Source organism: Crotalus tigris, unplaced genomic scaffold (assembly GCF_016545835.1).
Source record: "Crotalus tigris isolate CLP2741 ecotype Arizona unplaced genomic scaffold, ASM1654583v1 scf7180000018371.15429387391:27106975, whole genome shotgun sequence".
Classification (NCBI taxonomy): domain Eukaryota; kingdom Metazoa; phylum Chordata; class Lepidosauria; order Squamata; family Viperidae; genus Crotalus; species Crotalus tigris.
Window position 1 is genome coordinate 13,322,553 of NW_024096970.1, and position 24,878 is coordinate 13,347,430.

The 24,878-nt window shown below is 38.3% G+C and overlaps 1 protein-coding gene across 6 annotated transcripts in view; it reads right to left on the minus strand.

The window, feature by feature from the left end:
* Positions 1 to 24,878, minus strand: part of ZMYM2 (zinc finger MYM-type containing 2) — an 80,430-nt gene that overhangs the window by 10,915 nt on the left and 44,637 nt on the right. For all 6 annotated transcript variants that reach the window (XM_039351495.1, XM_039351496.1, XM_039351491.1 and 3 more), the window contains 8 exons: positions 20,156 to 20,272; positions 13,884 to 14,034; positions 9,963 to 10,135; positions 5,368 to 5,533; positions 4,202 to 4,236; positions 3,566 to 3,695; positions 3,322 to 3,437; positions 1,210 to 1,384 (listed from right to left, as the gene is read on the minus strand). In XM_039351495.1, the coding sequence (XP_039207429.1) occupies positions 1,210 to 1,384; positions 3,322 to 3,437; positions 3,566 to 3,695; positions 4,202 to 4,236; positions 5,368 to 5,533; positions 9,963 to 10,135; positions 13,884 to 14,034; positions 20,156 to 20,272 (1,063 nt within the window). The remainder of the gene's footprint in view (positions 1 to 1,209; positions 1,385 to 3,321; positions 3,438 to 3,565; positions 3,696 to 4,201; positions 4,237 to 5,367; positions 5,534 to 9,962; positions 10,136 to 13,883; positions 14,035 to 20,155; positions 20,273 to 24,878) is intronic.

Genomic DNA, 24,878 nt, shown 5'->3' on the forward strand with positions numbered 1-24,878 from the left:
TTCTGCAAACAGTGCTGCACCAGTTGAGTAGTCCTCGACTTACGACCGGTTGAGTAGTCCCCGACTTACGACCGGTTGGGGGTCGCGGCATTAAAAAGGTTGAGAACCACTGCCCTATGGGGTTTATCTGCAAAGAATATAAATCCTTTCATCCCCACCAGTTAAATAGAACTGAAGTAGCTTCTTGGATTAGAAGCGAAACATTTTCAAAGGAGAAAAAAAACAAGTCCAGTTGAATTTTGAAAAAAAGAAGCACTTTTGTGATAATCCACATTCATACAATACTCATTCAAGTCTTGACTCCATCTACTGATTTACCACACTCACCTCTTAAATATCCAATTCTACAATGTTCAACTAATTTGTATGTTTTCTTGACATATTCAGTTCTCATTTCTCTATAACAATGAGGGCAGAGGCACACTCCTATGCCCAATCATTTTGGCCTCTTCTGAGGAACATAAACTCCTTAGAAGAAACCACATACTACTCACCACTCTTCTCCTATCCATCTTATCTTTGATAAACATGTTAGTAGGTAGTTTTTCATTACTATGTGTAACATTTTCATTTTGTGTTCTGAAACATAACTACCTTGATCTTTCAGACAGTCACTTTCAGATCCATAACCTTTATACAATTTACCTAACATTTGCTATAGATCAATCTCAGTCTGGTGTCATACCAAAAAGTATGCACAAATTCATATTCCTAATAAACACGTCTCTAATGTTAAGACAAGTATTCATTATTTATTTATTATGGATTTATTATACATCCTTGTCTTATACTGTGCTCATTGTTGAATAATATACTAATCATCCAATTTATGCTCATACATGCTATACTTCTATCCTGTACCACTCTTACTGTATTTAGCAACTTGCTTATAATTCCATATTCATGCTAAACATTCCATAATTTCAGCCTCTTCACTTTATCACATGGTTTCTGTAAATCAAATCTTTTCCATACCTGGTTCATATTTTCATTCCTTGAGTCACTCTAGTTTTATTCTACTTTCTTTCGTGTATTTCCTTTTCCTGGTACTGCAATTGCAGAAATTACTGTGTACTGTGCTAGTAATTGATACAAAGATTATACTGTTTTATGTAAGTAAATTCTCAAAGATGGACAAAGTATGACAGAAAAACTAACAACGTAATCTATAGACCACTGATATTGGCAAAACAAAAATTAAAGACATACTTTTGAGCTCTGCGGGTTCTACATGCTCTTTTTTTTCAGAAATATCTTCTGTTACATTCAATAAATTTGAAGTCTCTTCAGGACTGGGGGGATTTTTATTTTTTAGTTCTACTATTGCTTCAAGTATCTTCTCACTGCTATCCAGCGTAGTAGGTAGAAAAACTGGAACTGGAATCTAGAATATAAATCATAATATTGTAACTTTGTTAAGTGGTTCATTATGAAATAAAATACAGAGAAGAACTGGATAAAGCCCTTGTAGCATTTAATAATGTTTAATAATATCAATGTTATTGCATGTACCTCTGAACTGATGGGATATGGGCCATGGTATTTTGATATGAAAAGTGCCCTCTGAATCTCAGCCTACTTACAATAGCATAAACATGCATGGGTTCAAACATTAGTTATGCTTGTGGCATACTGGCCCTAATCAATACCATCTAAATAAGCAGGGAATGCTACCTCTGGCATGACACTTAGGCTGATTGCTTAGACTACATCTTCCCTGAATTTATAAAAAATAGAATGAAAGTATTGTGAAAGCCTCAATTAACCAAAGTTCTGATTGACATTTAAGATATAGACAGATCTAGTTATGATTTAGAATGAGAAGTAGAAGAGAAATAACGATAATATATTAACAAATTAAATGAATGGAAGAAAAATAGATCTGTTGTGAGTCTATGAAACTAACAGAAAAGGGATTGATATAGTGCATATCTGTACTAATAGTCTAAGTGGTGGTGTGGTTGATGAGGAGTGCAGATAAGTGAAGATGCAGGCTTAACTATGAATTAAATGGCTAATATGTATATCAGAAAATATGAACTGATGTCATCTAGCTTGTTGCAGGCATATATAGCAGTAGCCATAGCACTTAGATTTATATACCGCTTCATAGTGCTTTCAGCATTCTCTGAGAGGTTTACAAATGTCAGCTTATCTGGGTCCTCATTTTACCAAACTCAGAAATCAACCTTGAGCTGAGTCTTTCTTTCCCACTATGCATTAGATCAGTGTTTCTCAACCTTAGCAACTTGAAGAGGTATGGACTTCAACTCCCAGAATTCCCCAGCACAGCTGGCTGGGGAATTCTGGGAGTTGAAGTCCATACCTCTTCAAGTTGCCAAGATTGAGAAACACTGCATTAGATCATAATATGCAGCTAACACTAATGGACAGTTCTTATTTTCATATAAGGCCGTGATGGCACAGTGGTTGGAATGCAGTATTGCAGACAGGGCTAGCCTACAATACTGCATTTTAACCACTGCGCCACCACGGCTCTTATATGAAAATAGGAATCTGTCCATTAGTGTTAGCTGCATATTATGGTCTAATCTAATGCATAGTGGTAAAGGAAGAATCAGATATGAACTTTTGGGGAAAAGCCATAAAGGGTATAAGAATTTTGAATATTGTTTAAGAACACAAGGGTGGATGGCATAACTGAAGACATATTAAATATAAGTAAATATTAAAATACTGGATGTATTTTAGAGAAAATAAATTGGTTTAAAGTAAAAATCCTAATTCTTCTAAACAATATTCTTGTTTGGAATATAAATAGCAAGATACTTACAGGAGATAAAAGTTCCATGTTACATTTTTTCTTTTTAATTAATTTTCCCCCTTTAGATCACATACATCACATAAAGCCTTAGAGTGAGGCTTTAATTGGTCCTCTCCATATTTTACAAGTCTTTTACCAACAGCTTATTTAGAAGAAGTTGTTGCATCAAGTTTATAATGACTTGACAATAAACATCTTCAGCTGACCTAGAGTGCAAACATCTAAATTTCTTACAAAACTTTAGCCCTGATCACCATTTCATCCCTGGGATAGAGTTCTCTTGGACTTGCCTGCTGTCCTAGTACCTATTTTGTTTTACCAGATTTTACCTTCTGTAGCCTAGCTCTTTCCCCCTTTCCCCTCTATGTTGGGGAATAGACCTGAAGCCAAGATAAATCACACTGGGACAGGATTAATTCCTCCCAAGCATTTCCTCATGCAAGGAAGCAAGAAATGGTGATATGGTGAATTCCGGTAGAATCTATCTTCAAGAGAGAGAAAAATGTAATTCAAATGTAGACTGAAACCTAGCTTACTGGAACAGGAACCGTTGTAGGAACTGGAACATTTTGACTATACATATGCATAGGAGCAGGTACATATACTGGTACAGGAACAGGCACAGGGATGTATTCTTTTTTCCAGTCATCATCTACAATGAAAGACAATTTGTAATGTTACTTGCCACCACTACATACATCCCATAAAGCGGCCCAACCATAATCGTATACTCTGACAAAACGCCATACATGAGAACAGTTCCTTCTATTATATAAATACCTGTCTGACAAGATTTTGTTTGCATGTGCGGTTTACAGAAGGTAGCCTTTGTCATCGTTAGCGGTTTGCAGAGAACTGCTTTGTTCTTCATTTCTTTATTTGGTGTAGGGGAAGGAGGTGGGGCTGATCCCTATGGATTTAAAAAAAATTGTTAAATTTTAAAAAATGTAAATGATAAAATAAAGTACATTTCAACTTCTTGTTCAGAGGCAAATTCATCCGAGAAAAAGAATTCTGTAAAAGAAAGGAGAAAACTTATCTAAATCCTTAGCTAACTCTTCAAAAATTAAATACCTTAATTTATCCTCTTCATGGAGAATGATAGTTTTGGCTTCTAATCAAATTAGCTATTTAACATTATTACACAATTTATAGTTTTGTTACTATTTGCAACTTTATATTTGTATGCTATCTCAACAATTACACATTTATGATAATTATCACATAGAGCCATATAATACACCAGTTTACAATATTGAAAATACCTATGAAGAAATAACCTGTCATGTCTTGTCATACTTTTTAAACGTAAAGGATATGCATCCTAACTGACACAAAACAGTATACAATTCTCTATAGGCTATGAGGGATTTTGTTATCTTAGCTATGAATTTGAATACTTTATGATTTACTTACTGTGTTTTTTGTTCGGGGAGTTTGGCAATTTTGATCTACAAACAGAAGATAACAACCTTAACATAATTTGTTACTTACAATAATCTGAAGTTAACAAATGCCACAATACTTTATCCTAGTCATACTAGTTTTACTAGATTAACTTGTAAAAGATTAAGCAGTTAGATGTTTTCAAAACAATTAGCTTTCTAAGTGTGGGGAAAGTGGCATGCTCACCTTTCTTTTGGAAGAAAAATTGTGTAGCTAGATTGTTAATTATACTAACCAATTTCATCTGATGTGTGATAGCCTAGACCTCAGTAATCCTATCTCCTAGGTCAGGGGTCTGCAACGTTAAACACTCAAAGAGCCACTTGGACCTTTTCCCAGAGAAAAGAAAACACTGGGAGCTACAAAACTTGCGCGGAAGCACGAGGGAGGAGGAGCTTGATTGAAGAGTTTAATTAAGAAGAAATAGAGGCTGCTGTGCATGAGTTCTCTCTTTCTCTCTTCCTTTCCCTCTCTCTTTCCTCTCCCTCTCTCTTTCTCTTTCCTCTTTCTCTCCCTCTTTCTTCTCCCTCCTCTTTCTCTCCCCTCTTTCTCTCTCCCTCTTTCTCTTTTTCCTCTCCCTCTTTCGTCTCCCCCCTCTCTTTCTCTCTCTTCCCTCTCCCTCCCCTCTCTTTTTCTTTCTTTCTCTCCCTCTCTCTTTCTCTCCCTCTATCCAATCTTCTGCTCATCTGGCAAGCTGGTTTCAAGCTATTCTCCAACAGGCTGGTTCTCTCCTGCCCTTCCTGCTTCCTGCAGAGATGTAGCCAAGGCAGGAGCCCCACCCAATAAGCTTGTCAGCTCATCGGAAAATAGGGTGAGGCCACTCCCTTTTTTACACAAACACACACACACACACACACAGAGAGAGAGAGAGAGAGAGAGAGAGAGAGAGAGAGAGAGAGAGAGAGCGAGCAAGTGCCTCTCTCTGTCTCTACAAATGGCAGAAGAGGCTGGGAGCCGCAGGAGAAGGCTCAAAGAGCCACATGTGGCTCCCGAGCCGCAGGCTGCCAACCTGTGTCCTAGGTTGAAGTAAAATATGCCCTGTTCTCTGATATTAGGAAAGAGAAACTTATATGACTTGCCATTTTTTGAAATATTGAAAAAAATTAATGTACACAGTTGTTGGTAAAGAAACATACCATAATGTAAGTTTTCTGGCCCTTTTTGTGTTGCCATATTTGGTTCATTTTGTTGACAGTAGAAACGCAGAAGGCAATGCTGATCACAGAAGTGCTTCATTTCTCCTCTCCATTGTACTTTCTCTTTAAGAGTTCCTTGAATTTTACAGCAATCACACCTTGCAGCCTTAAACAAAACAATACTGTTAGCTAAAATGATTTGGAAAAAGAATTACTGCTACATAAATGCTTTAATGCAATATTGGTTTATGAAGTTCTCCAAGATTGAGTAATGCCTTATGCTTTCTTAGAAGACAGAAAATCTTCTGAGATTTGAGGCTTCTGGTAGTATACCCTTACCTATGAAAATCCTCTTTAATTCTGTAATATAGAAAAATATAAGCAGCAAAATAAGAACAAATTCAAAAGGGACATTAACCTCTGATACTCTTCTGAACAAAATTAAGTATACAAGAAAGGCTATTGTGTTTTCATTGATTGACAAGGAAAGCATTGGTAACGCTTGTAGAATAAAGCCTGTATGTTGTTATTGGGCTAAGAAATATCTTGAGGATCCAAATGGGTAAGAACAATTTCCCTTCTCTGAAACAGCTTACCCTCCAAAGCATGTATCACCCCCACTCTTCTGACCTCCCAGAAGCTGGTAAAAACATTATTCTTAAGAATAATTGAAGCAGCTTTCTTAAGAACAATGGGACATGTTGCCATTTGAGAAGCACAGACATCTTATTCAGAGAGGAAGTGTCTCTGCATTGCTATCTTCTCACTAGCAACTCAAATATTGGTATCCATTTAAATTGAAAGTGGACAAGCACAGTAAATATGCAGTCATGATCAGAAAAGACAGAGATGCAGTACAGGCTAGGAGACCTTTAAAAAAACCAACATCTGGCACGGAACAGATGGCATGGTCAGCACTAGGACAAATCATTGGATTAAAAAGAATGGAGCAAAGAAATGATTTCATTATTAATCTCTTAAGAAATGCAGCGAGACAACACTGAGGTCTTTAAAATCTAACTCTGATATTGGGATGCTTCTTTAGCTTAAAATCTGAGTCCATTTTAATACTAGAAAGTACAGTAAGGAAAGGGAAAAGTCAGAGAACATGTAGAACAATGGTTCTCAACCTGTGGGTCGGGACCCCGTTTGGGGTCGAACGACCATTTCACGGGGGTCGCCAAATAACACAGTCAGCCATTTTTCCCCCCCTGGAAGTGGAGGATTCGGTCCGTATGGGTGGGCTTCCGGTAGACCTTGGTGTTCAAAGTTCCATCTAAGGAACGTTGGACCAATACGTCCAAAAAGGCTATCGAGCCCCGGATCTCCTCCTCCACCGTAAATTTAATGTCCGGATATATTGAGTTTAACACTCCCATAATACTCTGGGGTGCCAGAGTAATTATGTAGGCGAGACCTCAAAAAGACTTAAGACTCGTCTACATGAGCAGAGGTTGGCTATTAGACGAGGCGAACAACATTCGCAGATTTGGGCCCATGTAGCAGAATACGACCATTGCTTTGACTTTGAGAATGCCCAAATCTTGGCCAACGACACGACAAAAGGAGGTCGCCTACTGAAAGAGGCATGGTTTTCAGGAACAGAGTCCATCAATCGGCGCGTAGACTTGTGTGCAGCGCACCAAGCTCTGAAAATGTGGAGTGCCAGCAACCGTACTAACATGTGGGGGGGACCCAATCAAAAAACTTGTAATCAAAATACCACCCGGCCCCCCTCCCGGCGTAATTACACCAATGGAGCCTCTGTTGACAGCTCCTCCCTCCCGGATCGACAACAGACTAACTCCAGCGGACAACTGCGGCTAGGTTTGCCACGATCCGCCGGGAGCAGACTCTTTTTGGGACGGAATGGAGATGGAGTGGGGCTTGAGGAACCGGAAGGAAAACGGAATATAATAAAGTCTAACGAGGACGATGAGAACGAGGATGAATCCCCCTTTGAGGATACTACCAGGCACATTATGATAACCCGGTCGCAGTCGAGCAGAGGAAGGCACCCCCCTCTGACATTCTCAACACAAAGCTGCGGAGTGAAACAGCGACTGCAATTAAAGGGGAAGAGCCCCGTACGGAGTGAGAATGGAGAATTGGGGATGAGTGGGAATGGTGCTTACCGACAATGGACGGAACAACAAGGCACTGACAATGGGACAATGGCAGAAAACATCTTGAGTGTGCGCAAGGGAGAGAGCGTGGAAACGAACAGTAGATCATTTAGGAGAACTCACGGGAAGGAGGAGGGGAGGAGGAATAGCATGGGTGGTGACTATGAGCCTGCGTTACAAACCCGAGGGATAGATAAACAAGATCAAAGTGGTCTTGGGGCTTGCAGGGATATTGGAAGCAATTTAAATAATTGCCCACCCCCGCTCCCTAAGGGAAGCCGTGTGTGGGATGGTGGGGAGTTATGAGCAGGGGAGGACAAAAAGATCCTGACCCCCAACTCTGAAACAGCTAACGGAGTAACGTATGACAGAATGCAAATTAGCAATGGAAAGAGGATAGATGCTGATGTGGGGCGTGCGCTTGAGACTCAACTCGATCAGCTGGGGCCGATGACACGCTCCAAGAGCCGGAAACAGGCATTAAACAACTGTATATAAGACTTCCCCCGGCGTTTGCCTTTTAACCCTGACGATGTCAAATGTATTTGACGAAAGCTTGGTGGATTAAAATTCTATTTTTGATAGATATTCTCTTGGTGATCATTATTTTGACAATATGAATACCCCCAAGAGTCGCATTTTTGTTTTTATTTCTAAATATATATATATATATATACATATACATATACATATACATATACATATACATATATATATATATATATATATATATATATATATATATATATATATATATATATATAAATGCACGAACACCAGGAAATTATAAAACTATAATTGGCTCCTTAAGGAAGCTTGGCTCTCAAACGAGGAGTCCATCAACTGGCATGTGGATCTATGTCCTGCACACATAACGTTAAGAGTATGGGCTATGGGTGATCGATCCCCCGGAAGAAAACAATTCAACATCGCAACGTGCCTTCGGGAGAGAGGGTTGATGGAGGAGAAGAGTCCCGAAAGTGCCCGTATAGGGAGTAGTCAGCAATTTAGCAATTTTCTGAATATGGAAGTACATGGTCACGCCCAATGGATGGAGGATCGTATTGACACCAAGGAACCAACTGCCGATGGATCGAGGGTCTCTCCAAGACTTGTGAGGAGTTTGGCAAGGACACGGTCTTGTACTGGCACCCGGATGCAGAATGATCATGAATGGAAAGATTGTAACATCACTCTCACCCCTCCACGACTAACTCCACCCACGATATTGCCTCAATGGTGTGCTCTCGCTTTGGGGATGTAGGAGAACTACGTGAGGACGAAGAGGCGATTACTTACAATCTTAGAGCCTCTGTATGCTCCCAGAAATACCTGAGAGGAATGATCCCCCGTGGAAATACACAAGGAGATGCAAATCAAGAACTAAAGGACTCTGTTTCCCTCCCCTTGAGGATGATCACGCACCCCCAAAGAACGGAGAAACGTATGAGCAGCGGAGAGGGGGTGACCCCTACAACGAGAACTCTGTATGGAGGGGAGGGCAACAGCCAACTTGAGGGTGTTACGAACTCCGGGGAGGCCGTTAAAAACGTTCCCATTGATGAGAAAACGAAAGGGAAAGTTAGCGGAGCAGCACTGGAGAACGAGAGTCATGATGATACAACCACAATGGAAAAACAATGAGGATGTAGTTGTGAAAAAGGACCATAGAAAGAGGGAAGGTGGGAGGAGAACGAGGATGGGGAGTGCTAGGAAAGAAGGTGAGGAGAACAAACAACAAAAACACGGGCAACGTATATTTGATCATATGAAACTAAGGGGCCCCCTCGGCTTACGGTCACATGAGGAGGGAAAGGGTAGTGATATTGGTACAAGCAAGGAAAGTAAGGAAATTACGGCTAGCAATACGGAAATTACGATCAAAATGCAGGTGGATTGGCTGGGAGCTGTAACAAGGTCTAGGAGCCGGGCGCAAAGAGCGCCAAATTTATAAATAGCTTCCCCCATCGACTGGAAGTTACCCTGACGATGCTGGCAGCTGCCAGCAAAAGCTTGGTATTTTATCCTATTAAAATTTTTTATAGTTTTATAATTTCCTGGTGTTCGTGCATTTTTTGCTAGTTAACATATATATATATATATATATATATATATATATATATATAATTATATATTATATATATATATACCGTATATGCTGGCGTAGAAGGCGACTTCCGCAAGCATTAAAATTGGCGCCAAAGATGGGGGTCGTCTTATACGCCGAGTCGTCTTATACGCTGGAAATACTGGTAGTTTCCGGCGTGTAAGACGACGTTCTAGGAATGCAACTCGGCACCAAAGACGGGGGTCGTCTTATACTCCGACATATATATATATATATATATATATATATATATATATATATATATATACACACACACTCATAATATTATAGAAGAAATCACAAATAATTTAGATATGTACTTAGCAGCCATTATAAAAGAAGGTTGTTAAATACTGCAATACCTTATAGTACCAGTCTTGAAATTTTCTGCAACACTCTTCACTACAGAAATCTCTTACTACTCCATCAAGTTCCTTTGATGCTCCCTTTTTACAGAGTTGAGAACAATAATTGCAAGTAACACAGCGTAATCCTAACCGTCTTGCAAAATCTTGTTTATATAGCAGCTTGCAACCTGGAAAAAAGGAAGCAGCATAGTTGATTTGCTGAAACTATGTGCCACTGCAAATCTGTTTCGTAGTAATTTTTGCATTTTGTTACATAACTTTTACAAGGTTGTTTAGCAAAATGATACCATTTTTGAGAAAGAATTTTAGCCACTCTCCTAGTCAATAATTATCACCCTTTTGGTTTTTTATATATAGTTTACACATTCAACTTTAGATTCAATTACAGGTAGTGCTTGAATTACAACTGGTTGCTTAGTGACCATATGAAGTTACAACAGACCTTACTGGGACTACGTACTACCTGGATTCAAAGTTCTAATGGTCATTTGAGGTGTCTCCGGTCACTATTGTGTTTTATGATAGTTTTGCTGAAAACTGGCGTTTACTTCAGTTTTTGGAAAAACTAGCCCATATTGAATCATTGGTTCACTTAATGGTGATTGCATTCACTTAACAACTGCTGCAAAAAGATATGATAAATTCAGTCAGCCACAAGCCTGCCCCTTATAGTCATTACTCAAGGACTTCCTGTTCTGTACTTATACACTCACTTGTATCCAGGTAAAAAGTAAAAAGTGTGCTGTGGATATTTTCAGTTATATATTTATTTTGAACCCCTATAAAAAGCTATTTGGCTCCAAATCAGGGGTGTCAAACTCAATTTCATTGAGGGCCATATCAGCATTGCGGTTACCCTCAGGGGGCGGGGTGGGTGTGGCCTACAGGGTGGGCGTGGCCAGCTCTACATCGTTCGTGTCAAGGGTGCCTGTGAGGGCAAGGGCAAGAATGGGATAGATCTGAGGGTCTCTGGCAGAAGGGGATGGGACCAGGGCAAGTGCCAAGGCATGGTCCACTGGAGGAGCCTCACTGTTCCTCTTAGGCCATACGGTGGAGGGCGGGGCTTATGGAGCTAAGACTGAATGTGTTTCAGCATAGATGGCTACCACAAAATTGTACATTGGCTCCCGGATGGCCTGGACCAGGGCCAAGGCAGAGGGGGCCGTTCGCTCACTGTTTCCAGGATGGCTTCATCGGCCACATGAAACCACTTTGCAGGCTGCATCCGGCCCCTGGGCCTTGTGTTTGACATGTCTGCTCTAAATGAACACCAATGGAAACAAAGTCTAGCACTGTTACAAGAAACAAAATATTGTAGTATTTTTCATGTACAAATAGTTCTATTGTTTCCAGTGAGATTGCAGTCAGTCTTTTTTTTTTTTACTCAATCTATTGATGATATAGCAAAAGAGGAAAAACACCCACCCAAATGGAATTGGAAAGGTATTCAAGATTGTTTCATTTTATAAGCAGTTATAGACTTAAATCAGGATTTTCTAAGTATACAATTACCCTGGTTTGAAATAAGAACTTAAGGAAATCTCATTTCTACCCATTGCATTGTAATGCAGGAACATAAGGTGATAAAATAGTCTCAGAGCAGTATAGAATATATGAACTATTAAATCACTATATACAGCCCCAGATCCAATAGAAAACAGAAATAATGGGTAGCAACATGAGGTTGTTGCAAATTATGTACAAAATCTGATGTTTTATGAATGCAAACTCTCATTTCTCCTTTGGACCATAGAAACATAACTTATGCAAAGGGGGTCCACTGATTTCCCATAAATTACACTTATTCTAGGTCAGTGGTGGCAAACCTATGGCAAGAATGCCAGAGGCGGCACTCAGAACCCTCTCTGTGGGCACGCATGCTGTTGCCCCAGCCCCGCCACCCCCCGTGGCCCGCTCCTCACCAGCAGTCCCCCCGGAGAGTTGCCCCGGGCACAGCCTGTGCAGAGCAGCGCAGCCAAAGACATGGCAGCCGGGCAGCGGGGATAAGACTCTACCCTCACGCCCCATCGCGTACAGATGATGCTGCGGTGTGCGGGCAGGGGGCGTGGCCACCATGATGCTGCTGGGCCACCTGGGCAATCTGCTGTGGTGGGCTGTGGAGGTGGTGGGTGCCCTGCAGGCATGAGATGCAGGGACGGGACAGGGGTGAGGCGGTTTTTGGGCACTCAGTCTCTAAAAGGTTAGCCATCACTGCTCTAGGTGGTTATAATTGTTTATAAACAATGACTTTATAAACTGTCTAAAGCTACTTTTCCTGTCCCACCATGGCCCTGTGCATGTGAGTATAGGGCATCTCAAGTATGCTTCTGTTGCCTATAACAGTGACTGCATTAAAAATGTATATGCAAAATAAATACAGATTAGGGCAGTGATGGTGAACCTTTTAGAGACCGAGTGCCCAAACTACAACCCAAAACCCACTTATGTATCGCTGGGTGCCGGGTGGGTGTGGCCCACTCGGCGGGCGCAGCTACAGTGGGCATAGCCATTGGATGGGTGTGGCTGCAATAGTCATGGCAGACTGCGTGGGCATGGCCTGGGTGGGCGTGGCCACCTTGATATTGCTTATGGGAAGGGACACCTGTGGAAGCCGGGCAGGGTTGGGGGAGATCCAGGGGGTCTCTGTGGGTGGGATGATGGGCTCCCCAATGGCCCCTCCAGGCCAGTGATGGCGAACTTTTAGAGACCATCTGTGCTGGGGCAATGGTGCGTGCCCACAGAGAGGGCTCCGCGTGCCACCTCTGGCATGTGTGCCATAGGTTCGCCACCACTGGATTAGGGAGTCACTTCATTATGAGTATACAGAACATAGAATCACGGGGCTGGAAAGAACCTCATAGGCCTTGTAGTCCAATTCCCTGCTCAAAGCAGAAGACCTTATACCAGGGGTCCTCAACCTCCGGTCCATGGATCGGTACTCGGCCACGGCATGTCAACAACCGGGCTGCACAAACAAGCAAAGCACCATCTGCGGGATACAGGCAGCACACAAAACCACGCCTCCTCAGGTCCGTAGAAAAACCTTTCTCCATGTAACCAGTCCCTGGTGCCCCAAAGGTTGGGGACCTCTGCCTTATACCATCCCAGTCAAATAATTATCCAATCTATTTTTGAAAACCTCCAGTGATGAAGCACCCACAGCTCCAGGAGGCAAGCTATTCCAATGATTAATTCTTCTCACTGTCAGAAAATTTCTCCTTACTTCTAGAGTGGATCTCTTTTACAAGCTTTCACCCATTGCTTCTTGTCCTGTCCTCTGGTGTTTTGGAGAATAAGTCAACCCCTCTTCTCTGTGACAGCATGTCTAATATTGGAAGACAGTTATCATGTTCCCCCTCCCCCCAATCCTTCTCTTTATTAGCAATAGCACACTTATATATTGCTACACAATATTTTACAGCCCTCTCTTAGGCTAGCTCACTCAACCATTTATCACACAATTCCTCTTTGTTGCTCTACTCTGCATACTTTCTAGGATCTCAGCATCTTTTTAGTATAACGGTGACCCAGAAATGTACATAGTATTCCAGTGTGGCTTCATTAGTACATATGAGGAAGCAGCTGACAATACTGACTTCAATTTAAAATAAATGACATTTCATCCCTTACACATGAACTGACTCTAGACACTTACTTGCTAATATTGCTGGATTCTTGTGGTTATGGAATAGGTTAAGACAATCTGAGACAGTTTCTATTTTAAATAACCTGTTTTGTCATTATTAATTTTTGGTTTTACTTTATACTGGGTTTTGTGTTTTTATTACTGTATACTGCCATTGAGGTGCATGGTTCACCAATATAGAAGTTTAATAAATAATTCTGCACAACTCATTTTTTGTTTCCTTATTATACTTCTACACGACTAAACTGGCAATCATATATTCAACATACCTTCACTACAGAATGGTCTCTTGATACCAGAAAATTTTACCGTTTCATGCAAAGTCTTCTCCTCTTGACAGTATTCACAGTATGTTACTATACAGTGTAACTTCTTGTAGTCATCAGAACAAATTCTACTGCAAAACTGGTACACTTTGTTCTAGTTAAAGAAACAGAAAAGCCACAATAGACAATCTGGTAAGTAACAAGGCTTCAAATGTAATGCAGATTTTGCATAGATAGCAAAATTATAGAGAATAAGGAAGATGACCTGCACAAGAATGTTACCACAATCTTGTAGTAAGATTTATATCAGCCCCACCAAGTAGAAATCAACTCTATAGAAAGACTATGACTTTTTTTTATTGAGAGTTGCTATAACAAGAGAACTTCCTAAGTTTCCCTTCCCTTTGTGAACTAGGGAGGTCCCTTTCTGAGCTGCTTCTGCATATTTTTTGCTTGTTTTTCTCTTCATTGCTTTGATAATGGATCTCACTTATCTCCATCACGTTTGTCTTCCTTACTCTCAACAAAAATATTTCATTTTAACTAAAGAAAAGAATTAGCTATTTACCTGTAATTGTTTCATTTTGACAGATCATTTGTGAAATCACACCAATAGACTTGGTACCTATGTTGAATAAGTTCAAACCTTACAGAGCTTAAGAACTTTGGTGGGAACCTGCTTCTCGACCTATAATAAATGTTCCTGGTTGTAGCCTGTGTTCAGATTCCTGAGTCTGGCAACCAAGTGCAAAACAAATCAAAATAAAGCTGCAGGACAAGAGAGGAAAGATGGAGAATGAGAAGGAAAAAAATATGGTTACCAGTGAATAACCAGTATTTCTTCATGACATCTGTAATTCACGAAAGGAGGGAATAGTAGTAGATGGGAACTTTCAGGCAGCAATGGATAATAGAATCATTCTATTGAAGGCAGCTCCTCCTGCTGTGGTTAAAGATCATATTGGAGATGCCAAATAAGTATTTTTGGCCACACTTAAATTTTCTAAGTGCCTTCTTCAGTAAAAGAAAAATAATAGGAAAAAAGATCTGGATGCAAAGAATCAACTCACAGAGACTAGATTTTCCTATATTCTTGAAGAAATGCCAACCAAAAAGCCATTTTGTATGCAGCCATCTGAACTGAAAAGTAATTATTAATTTGCATGAGAAAGCCACAATATTGCAAGAAACAAAGAAAAAAATCCACATAACTAGTGGAGGTAGTGAAAATAGAAAAGGAATATTAAATGCATTCAGTATACTAACAAGTGATACAAGAAAACTGAATTACTCTGATGAGGACAATAGTCTACGATAGAACAAGGTAAACCCATAGTGAGAAGACAAAGTCCAATCCTTTGTCTTCAGAAAAAAAAATTGCAGATGTAGCACATCAAATTATTTGCTCTGACATCCCAAATGTCATCTGCAAAAAAGTTAAATTCTCAAAATTAACACACAGCTGACAAATACTTGAAATGAATTGTCTGCAGTTAAACTAAAGCAAACCAATGGACCCATTGGGAGAGGCTGATCACATGCTGGATTGGCACTCAGTGTCAGTCTTATTCTCAGCAGTTTGATGTAAAATCTCTTCAATCTGGGAAAGAGGAGGAGGCAAGAGCAGTGGAAAACAGAAGTCTAAAATGATGTGCAGTACCAAGGATACTATTAAACAAGGTATCTAGCAGCAGACTTAAAACTGATTTCCTGTACCTTGTCTATCATGCTGAACAAACCATTCCATCAAATGAAATGGTTTTGATTTTGCCTTCATTCTATCAGACCAGAGCATCAAGCATTAAGAGAGATGGTCAGTGCTTTAAACCATAGGCATTGCAGTGTGCCTAATTATATTGATGATCTCCCCCCCCCCTTTAACAGTATATTAGTGGCTTCTGTGCCAAAGGTCTTTACTAACAACCTACTATTATCTGGCAAATGGGTGAAGAAAAACATCTTTTCCCAAAGGAAATAATGATATTTGTGCAAACTTGTTAATTAAAGGTCCTCAAAGAAATAATTCTTCTATTACTTATTCACTAAGTCAAATGCTGCCTATACTGACACATAGACTAAACATGACTTTTGTGTCTGAATTGAAAGGGGATCCTGGAACAGGAGAGACGTTTGTCATCCAGTACAAATTCTCAACATGGTACATGGAACTATTGTAGCAACTGCATAAGAGCACCTGAGTCCAAAGACAAGTGCCCTGGCACATCTATACATACCACTGCCAAGTTACAATCAATCTTGCAAATTACATTAAGACATTGGGCACTGTGTCTTTTATGTGGGAAATTAAATGCCTTTAGTTCTTGCCAACAAAGATTCTCCAAGAAGAAAGGTAATTTGCCTAGAAGTGCTTGCAGAATTTTACAAAATGGTCCTCTCCTTAAATAATATTCCTGTTTAATGAGGGATGTTTACTACTGCAGCTTTGGTATTTCTGAACATTAGCAACATCTGTTTTACAAACTAACATCAGGATGCAGATTATTCTCACGTGTACTTTGCTACCCTGGACCATACCAGAGGTGCTATTGTAAGCTTGAACCAGTGCCTGGTATCCATCAAGCCTCTAGATGAGACAAAATAAGCCCATAATAAATCTCTCCAAAATTGAGAAGCTGTTCATCAATAAATATTAAAAGTATCATTCTCAGCAGTTATTTTGGACAAAGTTGTGTTTTCTTTGAAGCAGGTGGTGTATGACTTTTTTTTTTAAAGACATGTATTGTATAGCAAGAACATCTAGCACTGCTTTGCTAGAATGAATCTGTCCATCTGATGAGAAAAAGCTTTGGAACGCCTGTTAGAAAACTCTCCTCTAAATGAAGAATGGTAAGGAGGAAATCAGTAAGATGATAAATATTCACTGTCGCCCCATACTTTACAACATTTTATTTCCAGATTTCATAAAATGTCCTCTTCTAAAATTTTTAGAAGGCTATTACTTTTATAAGGTTTTATTTAAGACAAATGGCTATCCAGTCTCTTCTTAAAAACTTCCAGTGTTGGAGCATTCACAGCTTCTGGAAGCAAGCTACTCCACTGATTAATTGTTCTAACTGTCAGGAAATTTCTCCTTACTTCTAGATTGCTTCTCTCTTTGATTAGTTTCCATCCATTGCCTCTTATCTTGCCTTCAGGTACTCTGGAGAATAGCTTGACTCCCTCTTCTTTGTGGCAACCCCTGAGATATTGGAACACTGCTATCATGTCACCCGTCCTTCTATTCATTAAACTAGACATACCCAATTCCAGCAACCATTCCTTATATGTTTTAGCCTCCAGTCCCCTAATCATCTTTGTTGCTCTTCTCTGTACTCTTTCTAGAGTCTCAACATCTTTTTTACATCATGGTGACCAAAACTGGATGCAGTATTCCACGTGTGGCCTTACCGAGGTATTAACACTTCATGTGATCTTGATTCTATCCCTCTGTTAATGCAGCCTAGCACTGTGTTGGCTTTTTTGGCAGCTGCAGCACACTGCTGGCTCATATTTAAGTGATTGTCCACTAGGACTCCAAGATCCCTCTCACAATTGCTACTACTGAGCAAGGTACCACCTATACTGTACCTGTGCATTTGGTTTTTCTTGCCTAAATGTAGAACCTTACTTTTTTCATCATTGAATTTAATTTTGTTACATAGCGCCCAATGTTCAGGTCTGTCAGTATCCTTCTGTACTTTAACCTATCTTCTAGAGTGTTGGCTATTCCTGCCAGCTTGATGTCGTCTGCAAATTTGATAAGTTCCTCATGTATCTCCTCATCCAAATCATTGATGAAGATGTTGAAGATCACTGGGCCCAGAACAGAGCCCTGGGGCACCCCACTATACACTTCCCTCCATGTAGATGCAATTCCATTGAGGACCATACGCTGAGTACAGCTGGTCAGCCAGCTACGAATCCATCTGATGGTGATGCTGTCTAACCCACATTTTTCTATCTTATCAAGTAATAGGTTGTGGTCTACTTTACCAAATGCCTTACTGAAGTCCAAGTAAATTAAATCCACAGCATTCCTCTGGTCCACTAATTTTGACACTTGGTCAAAGAATGCAAATAAGATTTGTCTGGCATGGCTTTTGGTAATGACTTTGTTTGTCTCTAGGTGTTCGCTAATTTGTTGCTTGATTATTTTTTTCCAGAATCTTCCCAGGTATTGAGGTCAGCTGATAGGTCTGTAATTTCCTGGATCCATTTTTTTTCTTTTTTTGAAGATGAGGACTACATCAGCTCTTTTCCAGTAGTCTGGTAGTTCCCCAGTGCTCCAGGATCTTTGAAAGATATAGTTCAGTGGTTCTGAGATCACATCTGCCAGTTCCTTCAGAACCTTGGAGTGTAATCCATCTGGTTCTGTGATTTGAACTCATCTAGGGTAGACAGGTGCTCACTTATCATTTTCTTGCCTATTTTAACTTGTGTTTCTAATCTGTTTTTTATGGTACTGTTTTTGATAGGTTGGACTGTTTTTTCTCTTTGTGCAAAAAACAACTTAAATAGTTCTATTTTCTCCCTGTTGCTTGTCACCTTCTTGCCACTTTCTCCCACTAATGGACCAATCATTTCCTTAACTTTTTTGTTGTTTGCATGTTGAAAGAAGCTTTTTTTTGCTATTTTTGACTTTTGTCACAAGCCTTAGTTCATTTTGAGCCTTAGCTTTCTTCACTTCATCTTTGCAGGCTTGGGCTATTTGCTGATATTCTGCCTTAGTTATGTGCCCATCTTTCCACTTTTCATACTTGTCTTTTTATCTTTCAATTGATCAGAGAGTTCTTTATGCAGCCATGCTGGTTTCTTTGGAGAGATGTTATTTTTCTTCTTCATTGGTATTGTGCTAGACTCAGCTTTTATAATCTCACTTTTCAAAATTTCCCAAGCTTCTTGAGTTGTTTCCCCCTGGAGGATTCTCATCGATGGAATCCTTCCCAAGCTCTCTCTAAGTTTATTGAAATTAGCTCTCTTAAAGTCCAAGACTCTGGTTTGACTGTGTCCTATTGCTTGTGCCTGCATAATGTTGAATTCCAATATTGCATGATCACTTCCTCCCAAGATTCCTTTGCCTTCAATACCTTCTATCATTTCATCTCTGTTAGTGAGAATTAGGTCCAATATGGCTGATCCCCTAGTTCCTTTCTCTACCTTTTGGCAGACAATGTTGTCTGTTAGGTTTGTCAGGAATCTGTTTGATCTTCCACTTGGTGCAGTTTGTCTCCCAGTTGATTTCAGGGTAATTAAAGTCCCCCATTACTATTGTGATGTGCTTCCTACATACCTTAGTTAGCTGACTAGCAAAAAGTTCATCTATTTCCTCTGCTTGGTTGGGTGGCCTATGGTATATACCTATCACACTGTCATTCCCCCCCCCTTTTATATTGACCCAAATGCATTCGAGACAGTTTTCATCATTGTTGTGCTCTATTTCTGTAGAGATGTAGTTATTTCTTATATAGAGAACAAATCTACCTCCTCTTTTATTTGGTCTGTTTTTTTAAAATAATTTAAATCCCTCTAGCTGCGTGTTCCATTTGTGGGTTTCATCCCACCAAGTTTCCGTAATGAATGACTTCTGTAACTTGACTTCCCACTATCCATCTTTAGGAGTTTGGTTTGATACTGCTGTTGTTGTTGATACGTTTGATTTATTTCTATTGATAGCTGTGTGATTTCGATGTTTTACAACTCTAAAGTCCTCAATTGGATGTAAAATAAATACAAACAAAGGAATGTGCTACTGCTTTGGTATGAAACAGTAATTGAAAATTGAATGAAAGCATGCCTAAGGGAAGTACTGGAAGTAAAGGAATGGATGTTTTGCCTAAATTCTTGAACCCTGAAAGGTTCTTAACCTATTCTGCATACATGTAGAATATACTGATGTGAATAATTACAATAGGTATCAAAATGAAGCTATGGTTATTCAATGTTATTATCACTGTAAATGAGAACTCTCCTTTTTATGGCTGGATTAGTCCTGATGGATTGGAAAGACCTATAAACCCCTGTAAATAAATAAGAAAATAATCCTGGTTTCTGTGACCTGAGAATCTAATCAGTCTAGGGGCACAAATAGCAGCTACAAGAAAGAGAAAAACAGAAAATGGTTGGCGCATTAATTAATGCTAAAAAGCATTAATTAAAACAACCATGGCTAAAGTATGAAATATTAAAGGATGAACCATATTTATTTAAGATGAACAATTTGTAATGAATTAATTTACATGCAATTAAAAAAACATATCACGGTATCATTTACTTACTTCCCATTCCAGTACTTCAGGTTTTGAATAGAAAGTATTTTTACAATAATTGCATTTCAACTGAATATCGCTTGGAGCCACAAACTGGCCATTGGTTGAAGATGGTACATTAAGAGTCTGAAAAAAAAGGTTTAAGATACACAATTCATTCCAGGACAACAACACAGTAATCTATTTAAGAATTAGTGCCTAATATTCATTAGTTTCTTTGCACATTTAATTTCATTACTCTAAAAAGGATAATCCACTGAATTTCTAAGCTTATTCTATTATTAATGCATCAATGCATATATAACTGAAGACCATATAAGATAGACCACAGAACCCTACAAGTGAGCCACAAATTCAGATTTTAAACAGTGAGAGGCAGAGGAATGATAGAGGCAAAGATAAACATGGACAAATATTAATGTAAGACCAAAGGAAAAACAATGCATATAAGAAGAAGCTTATATGTCTGAGAGAGCAGAATAAATTAACATAGGGGAAGCTAGAAGAGCAACTGTTGCCAAGAGAATTTGGATTATATATGAGATGAGCTGGGAATTAGGCTATGGTGAAATATGAAATACAGAGAACGATTCTTCAATATGTAACCTATATTTCACCTGATTCTTTCCTTTCAAACTATATTAATTCCTCATAATTTTTGGTATCTTATAAACAAACACACACACATTTGCCAAAACTATATTTTATTTTTTACTTTAAACATGATTGATCACTGCTCTCACGTCACCATTTTAAATAAAATAATTTAAAAGAACATAAGTTATTCACATACTAATATTATAGTGTGGGCTTAATCATTCATGTCCAGATGCACAGAACTGTATATAGGTGGACAAAAATGCCAAATCCCCAGTCTAAACATCTGACTGACTGTGCAATGAACAATAATAATGATAATAAAAGACTCAAAGACTTTTGCTGACTGTGAAAAAAACTAATAATAATTTTAGATGCATAGTATGTTTAATATATATGAAAAGTTTATCCCAAGATATGGGAAATGAACAAACTGAGATTTTGTTTAAAAAATAAGAAATCAGAACTTAATAACAAAAGGACCCACCAAATCCTCCACTGCTCATTTGCCAAAGCCAACTTTGTATAATTTAGACTAATTGCATCCATTAGTTTTTATATAGTCAGCATTTTTAAAATCTTGGGAAAAGTGGGAAAAAAAGGACAAGCAACAGCACAGTGGACAGATTCAACGAACAGTGATGGGAGAACCACTGGAAGATCAGAAGATCCAGGATGACCTGGAGAAAATCTATACAATATATACAATCACTAAGAATTCATACCAATTTAATGACACCAATTCATCATTCAATACACACTTAAAATCATCAGCATATGTGCTTGTGTTTCATGTTTATTTTAAAAATCCAATTTCTTATTAGTTGGTCTATGTAAAGTGAAAATGAGTAGTGACAGAATGAAAAATAGTAGAAGTATTTTTGGAACCATCAAATTATGTATCTTACACAGGGAATCTTAGTGTATCTTACACAGGGAATAGTTTTCTTAAGTTTTTCAAAAGCACCAGCATTTGTAATTCAATTCAATTCAATCACTCACTCCTCACTCACTCATTCTGCTTGTTTGCTGCCCAAACCAAAAGACTCTAGGCAGCTAATAATCTCAAATACAAAATGATTTGTAATCTCCAAAACATATATAAAAATAAAATGAGCAAAACAGATAAAAACAAAAGAAATATAAATACCAAGTACCTCAAAACTTTCAATTACAACACAATTTTTTCTGCATTGGACAAACAGATAGCTTTAAAAAATTTTTTTGAAAGCTTAAGAGGGAGAAAGCTGATTAAATTTTTGCATGGAGTGAATTAAAAGAATGTGGGTAACTGCAGAAAGCACCCCTTCTGGGGTCCTATTAGGTGACAATTTCATAGTGACAGGATCTGGAGGAAACTGACCACATTTGATCTGATTAGGTTGGATAAATAAATACAGAAGATATTACCTCAGATAACCAAGTCTGGAACAATATAAGACCATAGAGATTATAACCAGCATCTAGAAATGCACACAGGTTGCAAACAATGCTTCAAAAAGAGGGAGATAATCAAATCTATCAGAGAACAATCATCTTTGTCCAAGCTACTGATTTTTGTACCAATTGTAGTTTCCTAATATACTAGTTTCCTAATGTTATACTAGTCCAAGCAGGGGGTGACTAGGACATGAGTGACTGGTCCAGAAATGATTACAATAAGTACACAAGATATAACTGTGCAAGAGCCCTCCTAGCCATAGAGTCACCTACTTTTCAGACAGAAGCTGTGAGCCTATAAGAACTCCCAAATTGCAGACTATCTCTGATTGATGGAATACAACTCTGTTCAGAGTCAGGGATAAAATTTCCCTAGAATTATTATGCCCACATTCTCAAGAACTCTGTCTTGGAAGGATTCAGTCAGCGTCTGTTCCTTCCCATCCAGATCTTTCAAACATTATATAAGCACTTCCATCTCATCACTTGTTCAGACTGAACATGAGATATATATACCTGGCTATCATTAATATATTGATGATAGCAAATATTGTGCTTATCCATCTTACTTTTACCTGTGCATTTTCAATCTGCAATGAGTAGGAATCTTTCACTGAAAAAATTGTCTGCCTTTCCATCACATAAAATTAAGTATTACAGGCCACTTGCATCAAATGAGAGCTATAGGTAGTCCTTGACTTATAACCATTCATTTAATTCAAAGTTGCAAACTGGAAAAAAATATTCCACAACTGGTCCTCATACTTATGAACATTACAATGTCCCTGTGGTCATGGGATTAAAATTTGAGCACTTGGCATGCATTTACAATGGTTGCAGTACCCCATTGTCAAAGACAATGAGGGAAGCCAGATATGCTTAACTGCGGCAAAAAAAGGTAAATATTTACCTTTTACTGAAAGACTACATTGCTTAGTGACAGAAGTGTGGGGTCCACTTGTGGTTGTAGTCAAGGTCTATCTATATTTCTCCATATTTGCATTTGAAATATTATCCCATAAAAATACTTTATATGCAGTCATTTGTAACCACAATATCCAGTTTCTATGATAATTAAAATAGTCAATAAGGGTGTTACAAAAAAGCTAGAATTATGTCAATTCCAGTATAACACTGGGAACATAAGAAATTAATCTACCTTAGATCGCTAGAAATAGAAGGAAATTTAGGCTAGAAATATACATATAAAAATAAGTCAGAAATTAGCTGAAATGATACTTAAGCTGACAAAAGATTAAAAATTAAGGGTACTACTGTTTAATGCCTTATTTTCCTCAGTTTGTACAAAGAAGTTACATATGCTTGAGATAAAACAGCATTAGTTGAAAAGGAATTATAGATTACAGGTATAAAGGTAGTACAGGTTAAATTATTCTAGCCATTTCAAAACAAACCCATCAATGTGTACTGATATGAAGATATAGGTCTGCCAATATAATTTAATCCAAAAACCCCAAACAGCAAAAATGAACTTGATCTAAAAATTTACTTAACAAAACTTTCATCTTAAATACTGTAAGGATGATCTATGGATAAGAAGTTCAGGTTAAAGCTCATTGCAATAAATCTAAGTCAAATCTGGAGATGAAATCAACAATCATCTTCATGGTTAACTATTAAAGCTTCCAATAAAACCAGCCAAAATTAAACAGTTTTAAAACTTACAAAAGATACCTCAATCTCTCTAATGTGTAATAGAACTTAATTTTTACTAGCTTACATCTATCACCAATCAAAACGTCCGCTCACCATGGAATATTTCTATTCTTTCTATGTTTATATTATGTTTCTATTTCATTTATACAAAGCTATTGGCAAAATAACATCAACATTAGATTTGCTTATATCAGATCTAGACAAAACTATCACAATGTATATATTCAAATAAAAGAATGCTTGAATTTATGCTCCTGGAAGTTGTAGATAAACCCACACCATGTACTTTTTCAATAAAAACTGGTGCAAACCTTTAAGAAGCTGCAGTTTTATCTATCCTCAAAACACATTCATTTTATCTATTGTTGAATTCATACTCTGCCTTTTCCTCCCTTCCCCACTTTTTTTTTTGTTTTTCCCCAGATTTTATTTTACAACTGAAATAGTGTATAATAATGCTAGGAGAAATGCAGCATAGCAGAGTGGTTAAAATGTTGAATTAGAGGCAGGGAGACCTAAATTCTAAACTGCTACCAGCTATGGAAGATCACTAGGTGACTTTAGGTAACCTATCTACCTTGGTCATTGGTAGCTGCTGAATAAAAGATGTGGTATAAATCTAATACTGAAAGGCCTTCAGAATTCTAGTATATAAAATATTACGCAGTATAAACACATAGCAATCTTATTTCATATATGCATGTGATCATCTTAAAATATCGGCTATTTGACAATCAACGTATTTAAAACCAATTAAGTGTTCTGTTTAGTATAATGTAATCCCTGAAAGGAATAGGATTTGTCAGTAAGCTAGACATGTTGCTATTTTAGCAGTAGAAGGAATCCAAAAATTAAAGTTTCTTTTTCACTGGTATAAGGAAAGAATTATTTTTTTACTTCTTGCCCAAACCAGAAAATCCTGTAGTAATTATAAAATAACTTGATATACGGTATTCAAGTACTCATAAGATTATTCATGTGCTAAATTATTTTTTTTTAAAAAAGGGAAGAGAACAAA